Source organism: Bombina bombina, chromosome 2, assembly GCF_027579735.1.
Source record: "Bombina bombina isolate aBomBom1 chromosome 2, aBomBom1.pri, whole genome shotgun sequence".
NCBI lineage: Eukaryota > Metazoa > Chordata > Amphibia > Anura > Bombinatoridae > Bombina > Bombina bombina.
Window position 1 is genome coordinate 142041066 of NC_069500.1, and position 20357 is coordinate 142061422.

Below are 20357 nucleotides of genomic sequence, written 5' to 3' on the forward strand. Positions count from 1 at the left end.
ATACATAGTTCTTATGCTGATGTTCATTTCAGAAGTGTGCATCCTTACAAAGTGGAGATATATACAGAAATCATGTTCTTTCTTTTCCACCTTAAGAGAATAATACCTCCCATTATTATGAGCTCATTTTGATTTTAGCCAATCAAATTTTGCAAAGGGGTTTCAAATGTTGGAATTAGCATTAAGACAAAATAGACAGCTTTATGTACAGCATATGCTGAAACATGTTAGCTGATTTTGCTAGATACTACACATGGATCGTCTGTATTACAGCTTTAACTTTGTGCATTAAAGGATTTTAGTTTTTTCAACATTATATCACTGTGGAGCTCCGTTTGCTTATTTGAACTGATCTTATTTCAGAGGCAGCTTGGGACTCTGTAGTGAGTGATGCAAATGATAGGCAATTTTTAAGCAATAAGTGCTTCAGTGCTCCCCTCTATGGAGTAAATTTATCATGGTGCAGATATGATCAGCTATAGCGAATCATGTCCGCCGCACATCGATAAATGCCGACAGCATACGCTGTCAGCATTTATCATTGCACCAGCAGTTCTTGTGAAATGCTGGTGCAATACCGCCCCCTGCAGATTCGCGGATCGGCCGCTAGCAGGGGGTGTCAATCAACCCGATCGTATTCGATCGGCAGATTGCTCTACGCAACCTCAGAGGTGGCGGACGAGTTAAGGAGCAGCGGACTTAGGACCGCTGCTTCTTAACTTCCGCTTTAGGTGAAACTGAAGCGGAGTGAGTCGGAAGCAACATCCGCTGCTTCATAAATCGACCCCTATGGGGTCAATTTATGAAAGTACGAGCGGACATGATACAATGTAGCGTATTATGTCCGCTGCACATCGATAAATGCTGACAGCAAACGCTGTCGGCATTTATCATTGCACCAGCAGTTCTGGTGAACTGCTGGTGCAATGCCGCCCCCTGCAGATTACACCTAACACTACACTATAATTAAATTAATTACCTAAATGAAATACAATTAATTACAATTAAATAAAATTATCTAAAGTACGGAAACCCCCCCCCCACTAAATTACAGAAAATAATAAAATAATTACAAGATTTTTAAACTTATTACACCTAATCTAATCCCCCAAAACAAAACAAAATAAAAAAGCCCCCCAAAATAAAAAAGCTCTACCCTACACTAAATTACAAATAGCCCTTAAAAGGGCCTTTTGCGGGGCATTGCCCCAAAGTAATCAGCTCTTTTACTGTAACAAAAAAAAAGTACAAATACCCCCCCAACATTAAAACCCACCACCCACACAACCAACCCTACTCTAAAACCCACCCAATTCCCCTTAAAAAAACCTAGCACTCTTAATCCCAGTATTAATCTTCCTTCTGTGTGTTGGAACCCGGGTTTTCGGGTACTCCTTAATCAAATTAATAACCCAATTACACAAGAAACACTGAGAACCTGGGAATCGACCAATAGGACGAACCCATATGTCTCCTCCTGCCCAGGCCCCTTGACATCACTTGTCCACAATTCTGAGTTTTCCCTGCTCACTTTGACTGGGGATTTAGAGATACAATATCATGACTCTGACGTTCAACTTCTGACTCTAACTGATAATGACCAGTTACTACCCCAAAGGCAACTAACTGAAGCAGGCCATAAATGGGCCAATAACTGGTTCACGTATAGGAGGGTACACCACTATATTACAACACATCAACAACATCTAAACATGCTCCGTCCACTGTCCAACATTGAGAAATTATTCACCTCAACACCGCCAGTTAAGCATAGTCTTACATATATTAATGGCATTATTACCCAACTACCACCAGGCAATCTACCACGCTCTATAGAGATGTGGGAGAGGGAACTCGGAGTCATCATCACACCTCAGACAGCGACAAATATCTTCCATAACACCAAGTCAATTTCAATATCTGCAGCCATTAAAGAGCTTAATTACAAAATATTACATGGTTGGTATTTGACCCCTAAGAGACTCCATAGGCTCTTTTCACAGACCAGTAATCGTTGCTGGAGATGTGGACATGTTGGTAGTGGCATGAGTCATATGTGGTGGTGGTGCTCCCAGATAAATTCATTATGGAGAACAATTATAATAGAAATAGAACATATTTTTCAAGTCAGTATCCCATTAGACCCCCTCGTATGGTTATTAAATAAATCATTTAAGTTACCCCGACCACACTTCAAACCTCTGCTAAAAATAATGACAAATAGCTTGAAAGTCCTGATAGCACAAAACTGGAGATCATCAGAGATTCCTTCGCTGGCAATGTGGCGCAATAAAGTCTCAGATTTGATAGATTTAGAAGAGTATGGCTCCTTCTTACTTGATAAAAGAGAGCAATTTATAGAATTACAATTAACATGGGAAAATTATATTAAATCCATTGAGCCCCAACCTAACCTGCTCGACATTGTAGAAAGGCCTTCTGGCCGGTCAAGGAGTAGACCATGTCCAGACATAAGCGCAACCAATGAGTAAGAATTTTTTCTTTTTTTTTTGGGTAGATACTTATACAAGAAAGAGATAAGCATTGTGACATCCTTATTTTGTTATTGTTGTTTTTGTATTATTTTATGGAAAAAGTTAAAACAAGAGTCTATGACGCATGGTAATTAATATGTATTTCTTTATGCAAGATTCACTTTGCAAATGTTATTATTGCATTATCTTATGTTGATTTCATTGTATCATGGATTCTTAATAAAAAAGTCTTTGAAAAAAAAAAAAAAAAAAAAAAAACCTAGCACTAACCCCTTGAACATCACCCTACCATGAGACGTCTTCACCCAACCAGGCAGAAGTGGTCCTCCAGACGGGCAGAAATCTTCATCCATCCGGCGCGAAGCGGGTCCATCTTTAAGACATCCGACGCGGAGCATCCTCTTCATCCGGAGTCTTCTTACTAAATGACGGTACCTTTAAGTGATGTCATCGAAGATGGCGTCCCTTCAATTCCGACTGGCTGATAGAATTCTATCAGCCAATCGGAATTAAGGTAGAAAAAAATCCTATTGGCTGATGCAATCAGCCAATAGGATCGAAGTTCAATCCTATTGGCTGATCCAATCAGCCAATAGAATTGAGCTGGCATTCTATTGGCTGTTCCAATCAGCCAATAGAATGCAAGCTCAATCCTATTGGCTGATTGCATCAGCCAATAGGATTTTTTCTACCTTAATTCCGATTGGCTGATAGAATTCTATCAGCCAATCAGAATTGAAGGGACGCCATCTTGGATGACGTCACTTAAAGGTACCGTCATTTAGTGTTAGTCAGAAGACTCTGGACGTCATTTAGTGTTTAGTAAGAAGACTCTGGATGAAGAGGATGCTGCGCGTCAGATGTCTTGAAGATGGACCCGCTCCTTGCCGGATCGAAGAAGATAGAAGATGCCGTCTGGATGAAGACTTCTTCCCGTCTGCAGGACCTCTTCTGCCCGGCTTGGATGAAGACTTCTGCCCGTCTGGAGGACCACTTCTGCCTGGTTGGGTGAAGACGTCTCACGGTAGGGTGATCTTCAAGGGGTTAGTGTTAGGTTTTTTTTAAGGGGAGATTGGGTGGGTTTTAGAGTAGGGTTGGTTGTGTGGGTGGTGGGTTTTAATGTTGTGAGGGTATTTGTACTTTTTTTTTACAGGTAAAAGAGCTGATTACTTTGGGGCAATGCCCAGCAAAAGGCCCTTTTAAGGGCTATTTGTAATTTAGTGTAGGGTAGGGCTTTTTTTTATTTTGGGGGGCTTTTTTATTTTGTTAGGGGGATTAGAGTAGGTGTAATTAGTTTAAAAATCTTGTAATCATTTTATTATTTTCTGTAATTTAGTGGGGGGGGTTTCGTACTTTAGATAATTTTATTTAATTGTAATTAATTGTATTTAGTTTAGTTAATTTATTTAATTATAGTGTAGTGTTAGGTGTAATTGTAACTTAGGTTAGGTTTTATTTTACAGGTAAATTTGTCTTTATAATAACTAGGTAGTTATTAAATAGTTAATAACTATTTATTAACTATTCTACCTCGTTAAAATAAATACAAAGTTGCCTGTAAAATAAAAATAAACCCTATGCTAGATACAATGTAACTATTAGTTATATTGTAGCTATCTTAGGGTTTATTTTATAGGTATTTAGTTTTAAATAGGAATAATTTAGGAAATTGTAGTAATTTTATTTAGATTTATTGTAATTATATTTAAGTTAGGGGGTGTTAGGGTTAGGGGTTAATACATTTAATATAGTGGTGGCGACGTTGTGGGCGGCAGATTAGGGGTTAGTAAATGTAGTTAGGTTGCGGCGACATTGGGGGCGGCAGATTAGGGGTTAATAAATACAATGTAGGGATCGGCGATGTTGGGGGCAGCAGATAAGGGGTTCATAAGTATAATGTAGGTGGCTGCGGTGTCCGGAGCAGCAGATTAGGGGTTAATAATGTAATGTAGGTGTCGGCGATGTCGGGGGGGCAGATTAGGGGTTAATAAGTGTAAGATTAGGGATGTTTAGACTCGGGTTTCATGTTAGGGTGTTAGGTGTAGACATAAAAAGTATTTCTCCAAAGGAATCAATGGGGCTGCGTTTTTTTGCAGGTGTTAGGCTTTTTTTCAGCCGGCTCTCCCCCATTGATTTCTATGGGGAAATCGTGCACAAGCACGTTTTACCAGCTCACCGCTAACGTAAGCAGCGCTGGTATTGAGGTGAGATTTGGAGCAAAATTTTGCTCTTCGCTCACTTTTTTGCGGTTAACGCCGGGTTTGTAAAAACCTGTAATACCTGCGCTGTCTGTAAGTGAGCGGTGAGCATAAACTGCTTGTTAGCATCGCAACCTCCTAACGCAAAACTCGTAATCTAGGTGAAAGTGTTTCATGTAAAAATTGATAAATCAATTTGTGGTGGTGAGTCATACCTGGTAAGGATGTGCCCATTCCAGTTCAAGGCTCCGACTACTGATATATGGCCAACCATATTGCGCAACCTCATCTGAGTTTCAATGTCCCACAGCTAAAAATAAAAATAAATATCAATACATTTATAGTTTCTCTTATTTGCCAAATGCTTATTAATTTTCTGTTTGGGTGGTTTCACACGTCATAATGCTCAACTTTTCCCACTTTGTGCCAGAATACGAGTGGAACGCAAACGTTTGCACACAAGCGATAAGGGATTTATCACAGGGGTTTGCACTTGGCGGGCTTACTGCTGTTATTACAAGTTGATCACGTGAGCACAAAAGCGATATACGCTAGAATAAATGTTTTGTGAAACATAAAAGTTGCACAAAACACATCAAAAATACATTACAAGGTATAGTTACACTCATAATAACACCATCTAATAAAATAATTACAAAAAACAATATTGCACAAAAAAGTATAAAGGCTCAAAGATATGAAGTCTCAGGTATTAGATGAAAAAGCAGCAAAGGGCTTTAACACAGAGATACATACATATATATGTCTAAAAATGTGTATATATATATATATATATATATATATATATATATATATATATATATATATATATATATATATATATATATATATATATATATACAAAACATGGGGTGGGGTCAGCACTCTCAGACCGGACCGGGTACACATCCTATGACCCTGCAACATGCACAGCCCTGGTTACAAACCAGCACTCTCAGGAAGCTGCACTGCCACCAGAGTCACAGGCAGTTAACCCCAGTCAGGCCTGGGTGCAAGGCCCAAACAAGGAAAATTACAAAAAATAATATTTTTTAATATAAACACACAGAAAAAGTCCAGCACTCACTCACAAGCTCTCAACTAAGATAAAAAGCAGCAATGGAAGAATTAGTTACCGCATCTGGCCAAATGGGAAAAGCCCAGGTACCTCGTCAAGGTTTCTTCCAAATACACCTGGGTCCCTAAACAGCCACACAATGCAGGCTCACAATCAAACAACTGTGAAAAAAAGCAACTGTGAAAAAATGGAGGGTGCACAGGCTTATGTAATTTCCCAAACATATACAAAACATGGGGTGGGGTCAGCACTCTCAGACCGGACCGGGTACACATCCTATGACCCTGCAACATGCACAGCCCTGGGTGCAAACCAGCACTCTCAGGAAGCTGCACTGCTACCAGAGTCACAGGCAGTTAACCCCAGTCAGGCCTGGGTGCAAGGCCCAAACAAGGAAAATTACAAAAAATAATATTTTTTAATATAAACACACAGATATATAAAAAAAAATATATCTAAATATATATACATACACATGTATTTACATTGTTACAGACATTTATACACATATAGAACGTATTCTGTTATTTGAAGAACATTGAAATGTGAAATATTCATATTTTCATGTTGGGATAGCGCAATTGAGAATATGCAATCCGGTTTGCGCCAGACTGTTAGTTTTTCAAATTTTTTCTCTCTATTGACTTCTATGAGGGAATATGTGAACGCGTGTGTGATATTCTATGTTCGACTTCTGGCGCTTGTCGAATTATAGCGAGAGCGAAAACAGTTTACTTTTAACTCGTAATACGAACACAGTCCGACAAGTGCAAAAAGCTTATTTCTAGTGCAACTAACGCTCGTTCTGAAGCGTTAATTTGCGCTCCACTTGTGATCTGGCCCTTTGTGTTGTATTTATTTTGGTAATGTTCATCACTTGCTCACATTAGAACATTTTTAAAATATGAATGCAATATAAATACATGAATATATATATATACTGTATATACCTGTATATATATATATATATATATATACTGTATATACACACACACACACTTATTTATAGTATTTATATATAAATAACTATATATATATATATATATATATATATATATATATATATATATATATATATATATATATATATATACTGTATATACCGTATTGTCCCGAGTATAGGACAGACTTTTTCCCCCTAATGCAAGTCTTTAAACTAGGGATGTGGCCTATACTCGGGATGTTACACAAAAACCATAAAAATACTGGTATGCTTAGGCACCGGTAGTAAGTTAAGTAAGTAAGGAGGCTGAGTAAGTTAAGATTAAAAAAACATAATTTATGCTTACCTGATAAATTTCTCTCTCTTGTGATGTATCGAGTCCACGGATTCATCCATACTTGTGGGATATTCTCCTTCCTTACAGGAAGTGGCAAAGAGAGCACCCACAGCAGAGCTGTCTATATAGCTCCTCCCTTAGCTCCACCCCCCAGTCATTCGACCGAAGGCTAGGAAGAAAAAGGAGAAACTATAGGGTGCAGAGGTGACTGAAGTTTTTTAAATAAAAATATACTGCCTGTCTTAAATAAACAGGGCGGGCCGTGGACTCGATACATCACAAGAGAAATAAATTTATCAGGTAAGCATTAATTCTGTTTTCTCTTGTAAGAGGTATCAAGTCCACAGATTCATCCATACTTGTGGGATACCAATACCAAAGCTTTAGGACACGGATGAAGGGAGGGACAAGACAGGTACCTTAAACAGAAGGCACCACTGCTTGTAGAACCTTTCTCCCAAAAATAGCCTCCGAAGAAGCAAAAGTATCGAATTTATAAAATTTGGAAAAAGTTTGAAGCGAAGACCAAGTCGCTGCCTTACAAATCTGTTCAACAGAAGCCTCATTTTTAAAAGCCCATGTGGAAGCCACTGCTCTAGTAGAATGAGCAGTAATTCTTTCAGAAAGCTGCTGGCCAGCAGTCTCATAAGCCAAACGGATGATGCTTTTCAGCCAAAAGGAAAGAGAGGTAGTCGTAGCCTTTGACCTCTCCGTTTACCAGAATAAACAACAAACAATGAAGATGTTTGACGTAAATCTTTAGTTGCTTGTAAGTAGAACTTTAAATCATGAACCACATCAAGATTGTGCAACAGACATTCCTTCTTTGATGAAGGATTAGGGCACAGTGAAGGAACAACAATTTCCTGATTGATATTCCTATTACAAACAACCTTAGAAAGGAATCCAGGTTTGGTACGCAAAACCACCTTATCTGCATGGAAAACAAGGTAAGGTGAGTCACACTGTAAAGCAGATAACTCAGAAATTCTTTGAGCCGAAGAGATAGCTACTAAAAACAAAACTTTCCAAGATAGAAGCTTAATATCTATGGAATGCATAGGTTCAAACGGAACCCCTTGAAGAACTTTAAGAACTAATTTTAGGCTCCATGGCGGAGCAACAGGTTTAAATACAGGCTTGATCCTGACCAAGGCCTGACTAAACGCTTGAACGTCTGGGACATCTGCCAGACGTTTGTGTACAAGAATAGACAAAGCAGATATTTGTCCTTTTAAGGAACTAGCTGATAATCCCTTCTCCAATCCTTCTTGGAGAAAAGACAATATTCTAGGAATCCTAATCTTACTCCATGAGTAACCCTTGGATTCACACCAATAAAGATATTTGTGCCAAATCTTATGATAGATTTTCCTGGTGACAGGCTTTCTAGCTTGAATCAGGGTATCAATAACCGACTCAGAGAAACCATGCTTTGATAGAATCAGGCGTTCAATCTCCAAGCAGTCAGACGCAGAGAAATTAGATTTGGATGTTTGAATGGACCTTGGATTAGAGTACACGGTGGAACCGATGACATGTCCACTAGGTCTGCATACCAAGTCCTGCGTGGCCACGCAGGTGCTATCAGAATCACCAAAGCTCTCTCCTGCTTGATTCTGGCAACCAGACAAGGGAGGAGAGGAAACGGTGGAAATACATAGGCCAGATTGAAGGACCAGGGCACTGCTAAAGCATCTATCAGTACCGCCTGGGGATCCCGGGACCCATAACGAGGAAGCTGGGCAAATACCTCCGGATGGAGCTCCCACTCCCCCGGATGAAAAGTCTGACGACTTAGGAAATCCGCCTCCCAGTTCTCTACCCCTGGGATATGGATTGCTGAGAGATGGCAAGAGTGATCCTCCGCCCATCGGATTATTTTGGTTATCTCCATCATCGCTAGAGAACTCTGTGTTCCTCCTTGATGATTGATATAAGCTACAGTCGTGATGTTGTCCGACTGAAATCTGATGAATTTGGCCGCAGCTAGCTGAGGCCACGCCTGAAGCACATTGAATATCGCTCTCAGTTCTAGAATGTTTATCGGGAGTAGAGTTTCCTCCCGAGACCATAAGCCCTGTGCTTTCAGGGAGTTCCAGACTGCACCCCAGCCTAGCAGGCTGCCATCTGTCGTTACTATGAGCCACTCTGGCCTGCGGAAACACATTTCCTGGGACAGGTGGTCCTGAGACAACCACCAGAGAAGAGAATCTCTTGTCTCCTGGTCCAGATGCAGTTGAGGAGATAAATCTGCATAATCCCCATTCCACTGTTTGAGCATGCATAGTTGCAGTGGTCTGAGGTGTAGGCGGGCAAAAGGAACTATGTCCATTGCCGCTACCATGAGTCCGATTACCTCCATACACTGAGCCACTGATGGCTAAGGAATGGAATGAAGAGCTCAGCAAGTGGTTAAGAGTTTTGATTTTCTGACCTCCGTCAGAAATATTTTCATTTCTACCGAGTCTATCAGAGTCCCTAGGAAGGAAACTCTTGTGAGAGGGAAGAGAGAACTCTTTTTTATGTTCACCTTCCACCCGTGAGATCTCAGAAAAACCAACACGATGTGTGAGACTTGGCTAGCTGGAAAGTCCACGCCTGAATTAAGATGCCGTCTAGATAAGGCACCACCGCTATGCCCCGCAGTCTTAGAACCGCCAAAAGGGACCCTAGCACCTTTGTGAGAATTCTGGGAGCCGTGGCCAACCCGAAGGGAAGGGCCACAAATTGGTAATGCCTGTCCAGAAAGGCGAATCTCAGGAATTGATGATGATCTCTGTGAATAGGGATGTGTAGATACGCATCCTTTAAGTCCACGGTAGTCATATATTGACCCTCCTGGATCAACGGTAGAATAGTCCGAATAGTCTCCATCTTGAATGATGGTACTCTGAGGAATTTGTTTAGAATTTTGAGATCCAAGATTGGTCTGGAAGTTCCCTCTTTTTTGGGAACCACAAACAGGTTTGAGTAAAACCCTAGCCCTTGTTCCACTTTTGGTCTTCTACACAGCGTAAGAACGCCTCTCTCTTTGTCTGGTTTGCAGACAATTGAGAAATGTGAAATCTCCCCCTTGGGTGGGAGTCTTTGAAGTCCAAAAGATATCCCTGGGACACAATTTCTAAGGCCCAGGAATCGTGAACATCTCTTGCCCAAGCCTAAGCGAAGAGAGAGAGTCTGCCCCCTACTAGATCCGGTCCCGGATCGGGGGCTACCCCTTCATGCTGTCTTAGAGGCAACTGCAGGCTTCTTGGCCTGTTTACCCTTGTTCCAAGCCTGGTTAGGTCTCCAGACTGACTTGGATTGGGTAAAATTCCCCTTTTGCTTTGCAGCAGGGGAAGCTGAAGCGGGACCACCCTTGAAGTTCCGAAAGGAACGAAAATTATTTTGTTTGGTCCTCATTTTATTTGTTTTATCCTGTGGGAGGGCATGGCCTTTCCCTCCAGTGATGTCTGAAATAATCTCTTTCAGTTCAGGCCCCAATAGGGTCTTTCCTTTGAAAGGGATGTTCAAAAGTTTAGATTTTGATGACACATCAGCAGACCAGGACTTAAGCCATAACGCCCTGCGTGCTAAAATGGCAAAACCTAAATTCTTTGCCGCTAATTTAGCCAGTTGGAAAGCGGCATCTGTAATGAAAGAATTAGCCAAATTAAGGGCCTTAATTCTATACATAATATCCTCTAATGGAGTCTCCATCTGAAGAGCCTCTTCTAGAGCCTTGAACCAGAAAGCAGCTGCAGTAGTTACAGGAACAATGCACGCAATAGGTTGGAGAAGAAAACCTTGATGAACAAAAATTTTCTTTAGGAGACCCTCTAATTTTTTATCCATAGGATCTTTGAAAGCACAACTGTCTTCGATAGGTATAGTTGTACGCTTAGCAAGAGTAGAAATAGCTCCCTCCACCTTAGGAACCGTATGCCACAAGTCCCGCATGGTGTCAGATATGGGAAACATTTTCTTAAAAACAGGAGGGGGAGCGAACGGAATACCTGATCTTTCCCACTCCTTAGTAACAATATTCACAATCCTCTTAGGGACTGGAAAAACATCAGTGTAAACAGGAACCTCTAAGTATTTGTCCATTTTACACAATTTCTCTGGGACCACTATAGGGTCACAATCATCTAGAGTCGCTAATACCTCCCTGAGCAATAAGCGGAGGTGTTCAAGCTTAAATTTAAAGGCCGTCATATCAGAATCTGTCTGAGGGAGCGTCTTTCCTGAATCAGAAATTTCTCCCTCAGATAACAAATCCCTTACCTCTACTTCAGAACATTGTGAGGGTATATCGGATACGGCTACTAAAGCGTCAGACGGCTCAGCATTTGTTCTTAACCCAGAGCTGTCACGCTTTCCTTGTAAACCAGGCAGTTTGGATAAAACCTCTGTGAGGGTTGTATTCATAACTGTGGCCATGTCTTGTAAAGTAAATGAATTTGACGCACTAGAGGTACTTGGCGTCACTTGTGCGGGCGTTACTGGTTGTGACACTTGGGGAGAGCTAGATGGCAAACCCTCATTTCCTTCTGTCTGAGAATCATCTATTGCAATATTTTTAAGTGCTACAAAATGCTCTTTATCATTTATAGACATATCAGTGCAAGTGGGACACATTCTAAGAGGGGGTTCCACAATGGCTTCTAAACACATTGAACAAGGATTTTCCTTGATGTCAGACAGCTTGACAAAGAGACAGAAGTCTCGAAACGTTGCTGTTTGTCCTGCTGTCTCACGAATAAATATCCATGCTGTCACTACTCTCTGTTTTTTTGATATCATTACCTTGACCTTGGAAGCAGGTCATTGTGACTTTGCAGGATAGCACCTGTGTGCTGGACTTTACTCTACTTCTCCATTCTCTGTCAGACATGTTAAACAGGCTAGTAATGCAACAAGCAAGCTTGGAAAACACTTTAATCAAAGCAAATAACACTTAGAAAAAAAACGGTACTGTGCCTTTAAGAGAAAAAAAAAAGCTGCACAAACTCTGCAAAACAGTGTAAAAAAGCAGTAAACTCAACAAAATTTTTACAGTAGCATCATAAAGCCTTAGTAACTTTGCACAGCTATGCAAATAAACAATTAACCCCTTAATGTAAAAACCGGATTGACAAAACGTCAAAAACCGGTAAAAAATGTTCAGCACCTTGCCACAGCTCTGCTGTGGCGCCTACCTGCCCTTTAGGAACGATTTGTGGGGAAAAAAACTTCTTTAAAGCCCTCAAACACAGTAGGAACCTCTGGAGAAGCAGCTGGATGTCTCTGAGGAAAAGAATCTGCGCAACTGAGGCGCGAAAATAGGCCCCTCCCACCTCACTCGATGTTATGGGGCCTAAAAGAAACACAACAGAGAGTTTCTTAAACTAGCCATGTGGGTTAATAACCCTTAAACAAGCCACAATGACCCCTTAAAGTCCCTCAAAAAACGTTATATTTGCAATAAAAAAACAAAAACGTTTTTCCTATCAGTGTCACCAGTAACTAATGAGCCCTTTATGCAAGCTGGGATTCCTACTAAGTATCTGAATACAGCTTACCCTTCCCTCATGGGGATATTGCCAGCCTTTTCTAGAATTATCACAGTATGTCTAGAAAAAAATAGACTGTACGGTACAATTTAAAATAACAAACTTTTGCTTCAGAAAATAAAAACTAACATTTTTGTCACCACACTCACTTTACCGTTACTAGTACTTAGAGTAGGCAAAGAGAATGAGTGGGGGGTGGAGCTAAGGGAGGAGCTATATAGACAGCTCTGCTGTGGGTGCTCTCTTTGCCACTTCCTGTAAGGAAGGAGAATATCCCACAAGTATGGATGAATCCGTGGACTCGATACATCTTACAAGAGAAAAAAAGTTCCCGGTAACTAAAGCCAGCAATATAAACACAGCCTGCTAGCATTTACATCCACATCTGCTTTTCCGGATAAACCCGTTACCTGCTAGCTGAGACGGAGGCTGGGGACTTGACTTTTATTTGGGGACTACGAGGAATCTCCTCTACTGACCGGAGGCTCTCTCCCTTTGATATCTCCTGTTCTCCTTTCCCGTTACCTGCTAGCTGAGATGGAGCATCGCAGTTGCCTACCTAACTTATGACACCCCCCCAATAAGATTGCGGGATTGGTTCTTCGTCTAAGAAATGTCACAGCTCCATCCGTTGATTGGACCGAGGTGAGTGGAGGCGTGGTCATACATGGTCCAATCAACGGATGAAGCTGTTAAGCTTCTCGGATGAAGAACCAATCCCGCGATCTCTTTGGGGCGTGTGTCCTTAGTTAGGCAGGCAGCTCCGTCTCTGCTAGCTGGTAACGGGGGAAGAACAGGAGACATCAAATGTAGCCTCCGGTCAGTAGATTGGATTCCTCATAGACCCCAAATAAAGTCAAGTCCCCAAATAAAGTCTATGATAAAAAAAAAAGAAAAAGATAGACAAGGGCATCTCAAAGTAGAGGATAAAAATGATTCTTTATTCCATGGTACGTTATAAAAACAGGATGCAAAAAGAAAGACTGGTTTTATGCGGCTTAAAAAGTGTCTTCCTTCTTTTTGTGTCCTGGGCTGAGCTGGAACATTTCCTCTTGCTGGAGAAGCCACAGAGAAGAAAGCAGACAGATCTCCCAAGTGGTGACAATCCCACAGGATCAAGAACAGTTGGGAGGTTTGCTCTGTCATAAATATTTAAATATTACTTCCAGGTCACTTAATGACCCTTTAATGCATACCATCAATAACTAGAAATTTGTTTCAAGACCAAATGCCTTAAACATACCTGTACTTCTCCATTATTTGTGCCAATTGCTAAGCAATCTCCGGCTTTTATACACGAAACAGATGAAACATATGTTGAGGGTGAAGGTAAATGTATTTTTTGAGTTAATGTATTGTTTTCTCCACTCCAAATATAGGCAGTTGATTTCAATCCAATAGCAATGTGGTTTTCTAAATTCCAGTCTAGTAGATTTAGATCTGTAAATAAGCACATTGTAAAGAACAGAGATTATATATATCTACATATACAAAACTCACCGAAATAGATTTCAGAAACTAACCGCTAGATTTGGAGTTTTGTCGGTAACGACCCGAAAAACTAACGCCGGCTTTATTCTGGCCGCACCATAAAAATAACTCTGGTATTGAGAGCCCACATAAAGGCTGCGTTAGGCTCCAAAAAAGGAGTGTAGAGCATTTTTAACGCAGCTTCAACTCTCGATACCAGAGTTGCTTACGGACGCGGCCAGCCTCAAAAACGTGCTCGTGCACGATTCCCCCATAGGAAACAATGGGGCTGTTTGAGCTGAAAAAAAACCTAACACCTGCAAAAAAGCAGCGTTCAGCTCTTAACGCAGCCCCATTGTTTGCTATGCGGTAACCCTTCCTACGTCTGCACCTAATACTCTAACATGTACCCCGAGTCTAAACACCCCTAACCTTACACTTATTAACCCCTATTCTGCCGCCCCCGCTATCGCTGACCCCTGCATATTATTATTAACCCCTAATCTGCCGCTCCGTAAACCGCCGCTACTTACATTATCCCTATGTACCCCTAATCTGCTGCCCTAACATCGCCGACCCCTATATTATATTTATTAACCCCTAATCTGCCCCCCACAACGTCGCCTCCACCTGCCTACACTTATTAACCCCTAATCTGCCGACCGGACCTGAGCGCTACTATAATAAAGTTATTAACCCCTAATCCGCCTCACTAACCCTATCATAAATAGTATTAACCCCTAATCTGCCCTCCCTAACATCGCCGACACATAACTTCAAACATTAACCCCTAATGTATGTTTTTTTTTACAGGCAAAAGAGCTGTATTTCTTGGGGCATGCCCCGCAAAGGGCCCTGTTCAGGGCTGGTAAGGTAAAAGAGCTTTGAAATGTAGTAATTTAGAATAGGGTAGGGCATTTTTTTTATTTTGGGGGGCTTTGTTATTTTATTAGGGGGCTTAGAGTAGGTGTAATTAGTTTAAAATTGTTGTAATATTTTTCTTATGTTTGTAAATATTTTTTTATTTTTTGTAACTTAGTTCTTTTTTATTTTTTGTACTTTAGCTAGTTTATTTAATTGTATTTATTTGTAGCAATTGTATTTAATTAATTTATTGATAGTGTAGTGTTAGGTTAATTGTAGGTAGTTTATTTAATGTATTTATTGATAGTCTAGTGTTAGGTTTATTTGTAACTTAGGTTAGGATTTCTTTTACAGGTAAATTTGTAATTATTTTAACTATTTTAGCTATTAAATAGTTCTTAACTATTTAATAGATATTGTACATGGTTAAAATAAATACAAAGTTACCTGTAAAATAAATATAAATCCTAAAATAGCTATAATATAATTATAATTTATATTGTAGCTATATTAGGGTTTATTTTACAGGTAAGTATTTAGCTTTAAATAGGAATAATTTATTTAATAAGAGTTAATTAATTTCGTTAGATTTAAATTATATTTAACTTAGGGGGGTGTTAGTATTAGGGTTAGACTTAGCTTTAGGGGTTAATACATTTATTAGAATAGCGGCGAGATTCGGTCGGCAGATTACGGGTTAATAATTGAAGTTAGGTGTCGGCGATGTTAGGGAGGGCAGATTAGGGGTTAATACTATTTATGATGGGGTTAGTGAGGCGGATTAGGGGTTAATAACTTTATTATAGTAGCGCTCAGGTCCGGTCGGCAGATTAGGGGTTAATAAGTGCAAGCAGGTGGAGGCGACGTTGAGGGGGGCAGATTAGGGGTTAATAAATATAATATAGGGGTCGGCGGTGTTAGGGGCAGCAGATTAGGGGTACATAAGTATAACGTAGGTGGCGGTCGGCAGATTAGGGGTTAAAAAATTTTTTTCGAGTGTCTGCGATGTGGGGGGACCTCGGTTTAGGGGTACATAGGTAGTTTATGGGTGTTAGTGTACTTTAGAGTACAGTAGTTAAGAGCATTAGAAACCGGTGTTAGCCCAGAAAGCTCTTAACTACTGACTTTTTTCCTGCGGCTGGAGTTTTGTCGTTAGATGTCTAACGCTCACTTCAGAAACGACTCTAAATACCGGAGTTAGAAAGATCCCATTGAAAAGATAGGATACGCAATTTACGTAAGGGGATCTGCGGTATGGAAAAGTCGCGGCTGAAAAGTGAGCGTTAGACCCTATTTTGAGTGACTCCAAATACCGGCGGTAGCCTAAAACCAGCGTTAGGAGCCTCTAACGCTGGTTTTCACGGCTACCGCCAAACTCTAAATCTAGGCCTAAGTGACCAGATACAATGAATTCTCTAGGGTAAAAAGTGCTAAATCTGCCCGGTTGCTCAATCATAGAAAAATATTAAATTAATGATAATGCTAATAAAAGTCAAAATTAAACTTAAATGGATTAGATAGAGTAGGACATTTTAAACAACTTTCCAATTTACACGTGTCTGCAGCAATATATGGCAGCATATATGTTTTGCAACAATGTTATGTATTAGTAAGAGCACTAGATGGCAGCCCTATTTCCTGTCATGTAATGCTCCAAACATGTGCACGCTACCTATCTAGATATCTCTTCAACAAAGAATAACAAGAGAACTAAGCACATTTTATAATAGAAGTAAATCGGAAACTTTTTTTTAAATTGTATTCTTTATTTGAATCATGAAATAATTTTTTGGGGATTTTATGTCCCTTTAAAGATTAATTCTAGGTAAGCTCATGAGTGTGCACGTGTTTGCAACATTGTTTATTGCAGTGTTATACAATGTTGCAAATACTGCTGCCATAATAGACTGCTAACAACACAAGCACATTCCTAAGTGCCTATCTGCCTACCTAGGTTTATGCTTCAACAAAGGATACCAAAAGAACAAAGCAAGTTTGATAAAAAAAAGTAAATCGGAGAGTTGTTTAAAATTGCATTCTCTATTAGAATCATAAATGTTTAAAGGGACAGTCTAGGCCAAAATAAACTTTCATGATTCAGATAGAGCATGTAATTTTGAACAATTTTGCTTTGTTCTCTTGGTATTCTTAGTTGAAAGCTTAACCTAGGAGGTTCATATGCTAATTTCTTAGACCTTGAAGCCCACCTCTTTCAGATTGCATTTTAACAGTTTTTCACCACTAGAGGGTGTTAGTTCACATATTTCATATAGATAACACTGTGCTCGTGCACGAGAAGTTATCTGGGAGCAGGCACTGATTGGCTAGTCTGCAAGTCTGTCAAAAGAACTGTAAAAAGGGGCAGTTTGCAGAGGCTTAGATACAAGATAATCACAGAGGTTAAAAGTATATTATTATAACTGTGTTGGTTATGCAAAACTGGGAAATGGGTAATAAAGGGATTATCTATCTATTAAAACAATAAAAATTCTGGTGTAGACTGTCCCTTTAATTTTGACTTTAAAGTCCCCTTAAGGTTTTCTTTTATACATTGAGAGGTCCTATGAGTGTGAATATTATTAATGGTGTGTGTGTGCGCGTATTTTTATATCATAACAACATGCTTTGCGGTTTGTAACGCTGAAAATATGGCATTTTCAGCGTTAAAACAGCACCGTAGATATTACAAGTCTTGTCCGTATAGGTGTACCGCACACCTTTTAGCCTGTAACGCAACGTCAGTTCCACACACGTAAAAATTAAGTTTTTTCATGGGACTTCCATAGCGCCGGTATTACGAGGTTTGCAGTGAGGCTAAAAAGTGAGCGTTACACTCTATAGAGACACGATCCGTACCGCCATCTAAAGTTAGTAGTTATGAGTTTTATGCTACAAAGCTGTAGCATAAAACTCATAACTAAAGTGTTAAAAAGTACACTAACACCCATAAACTACCTATTAACCCCTAAACCGAGGCCCTCCCACATTGCAAACACTATATTAAATTTATTATCCCCTAATCTTCCGCTCCTGACATCGCCGCTACTAAAAAAATGTATTAACCCCTATTCGCCGCTCCCTGACATTGTCGCCACTATAATAAATGTATTAACCCCTAAACCACCGCCCTACCGCATCACAAACACTATTTAAATATTATTAACCCCTAATCTGCCGTCTGCCCACACCGCCGCATAATAAACCTATTAACCTCTAAACCGCAAGCCCCCCACAATGAAATATACTAAAATACAATATTAACCAGTAAACCGAAAGCCCCCACAACGAAATAAACTAATTTAAACTAGTAACCCCTAAACCTAACGACCCCCTAACTTTATATTAAAATTACAATTTTCCTATCTTAAATTAAATTAAAACTTACCTGTCAAATTAAAAAAAAAAATTTGAACTAACAATTAAACTATTATAATTATTAACCCCTTAGTGACCAGAGCACTTTTCCATTTTCTGTCCGTTTGGGACCAAGGCTATTTTTACATTTTTGCGGTGTTTGTGTTTAGCTGTAATTTTCTTCTTACTCATTTACTGTACCCACACATATTATATACCGTTTTTCTCGCCATTAAATGGACTTTCTAAAGATACCATTATTTTCATCATATCTTATAATTTACTATAAAAAAAATGATAAAATATGAGGAAAAATGGAAAAAAACACACTTTTTCTAACTTTGACCCCCAAAATCTGTTACATATCTAAAACCACCAAAAAACACCCATGCTAAATAGTTTCTAAATTTTGTCCTGAGTTTAGAAATACCCAATGTTTACATGTTCTTTGCTTTTTTTGCAAGTTATAGGGCCATAAATACAAGTAGCACTTTGCTATTTCCAAACCATGTTTTTCCAAAATTAGCGCTAGTCACATTTAGAACACTGATATCTTTCAGGAATATCTGAATATCCCTTGACATTTATATATTTTTTTTTAGTAGACATCCCAAAGTATTGATCTAGGCCAATTTTGGTATATTTCATGCCACCATTTCACCGCCAAATGCGATCAAATACAAAAAATTGTTCACTTTTTCACAAATTTTTTCACAAACTTTAGGTTTCTCACTGAAATTATTTACAAACAACTTGTGCAATTATGGCATAAATGGTTGTAAATTCTTCTCTGGGATCCCCTTTGTTCATAAATAGCACACATATATGGCTTTGGCGTTGCTTTTTGGTAATTAGAAGGCCGCTAAATGCCACTGCGCACCACAAGTGTATCATGCCCAGCAGTTAAGGGGTTAATTAGGGAGCTTTTAGGGAACTTGTAGGGTTAATTTTAGCTTTAGTGTAGTGTAGTAGACAACCCCAAGTATTGATCTAGGCACATTTTGGTATATTTCATGCCACCATTTCACCGCCAAATGCGATCAAATTAAAAAAAACGTAAAATTTTTCACAATTTTAGGCTTCTCACTGAAATCATTTACAAACAGCTTGTGCAATTATGGCACAAATGGTTGTAAATGCTTGTCTGGGATCCCCTTTGTTCAGAAATAGCAGACATATATGACTTTGGCGTTGCTTTCTGGTAATTAGAAGGCCACTAAATCCTGTTGCGCCTCACACGTGTATTATGGCTAGCAGTGAAAGGGTTAATTAGGGAGTTTGTAGTGAGCTTGCAGGGTTAATTTTAGCTTTAGTGTAGAGATCAGCCTCCCATCTGACACATCCCACCCCCTGATCCCTCCCAAACAGCTCCCTTCCCTCCCCCACCCCACAATTGTCCCCGCCATCTTAAGTACTGGCAGAAAGTCTGCCAGTACTAAAATAAAAGGGTTTTAAAAAAAAAATTAAAATTTTTTTTAGCATATTTACATATGCTACTGTGTAGGATCCCCCCCTTAGCCCCCAACCTCCCTGATCCCCCCCAAAACCGCTCTCTAACCCTCCCCTCTGCCTTATTGGGGGCCATCTTGGGTACTGGCAGCTGTCTGCCAGTACCCAGTTTACAATAAAAAGTGTTTTTTTTTCTCTTTGTTTTTTTTTTTTCTGTAGTGTAGCTTCCCCCCCCCCCCACCCAGACACCCCCCCCCACCCAGACAAACCCCCACCACTTTGATGATTATTTTATTTTTCGATTTTTTTAATCTTTTTTATTTGCACATTTTCTGCAGTGTAGCGGTTCCCACCCGCTCCCTCCCCGTGCACGCGCCCGCCCCCACCCTCCCGTGCACGCGCGCGCGCCCGTGCGCGCCCCCAGCCACCCCCGCCCACGATCCCGCCCCCCTTCACTTCCACAGGGCCATCGATGGCCGCCACCCGCCTCCCGGTCCGGCTCCCACCCACCAACGCAGGTAGCCACCGATCTCCGGTGCAGAGAGGGCCACAGAGTGGCTCTCTCTGCACCGGATTACTTAAAAAGGTTATTGCAGGATGCCTCCATATCGAGGCATCACTGCAATAACCGG

General features: G+C 40.2%; 1 protein-coding gene across 1 annotated transcript in view; it reads right to left on the reverse strand.

The window, feature by feature from the left end:
- CDC20B (cell division cycle 20B) overlaps window positions 1-20357 on the reverse strand; it is a 129654-nt gene that overhangs the window by 43863 nt on the left and 65434 nt on the right. The window contains exons 6-7 of the mRNA XM_053699688.1: window positions 13832-14028; window positions 4909-5003 (exon numbers count right to left, since the gene is read on the reverse strand). Of these exons, the coding sequence (XP_053555663.1) occupies window positions 4909-5003; window positions 13832-14028 (292 nt within the window). The remainder of the gene's footprint in view (window positions 1-4908; window positions 5004-13831; window positions 14029-20357) is intronic.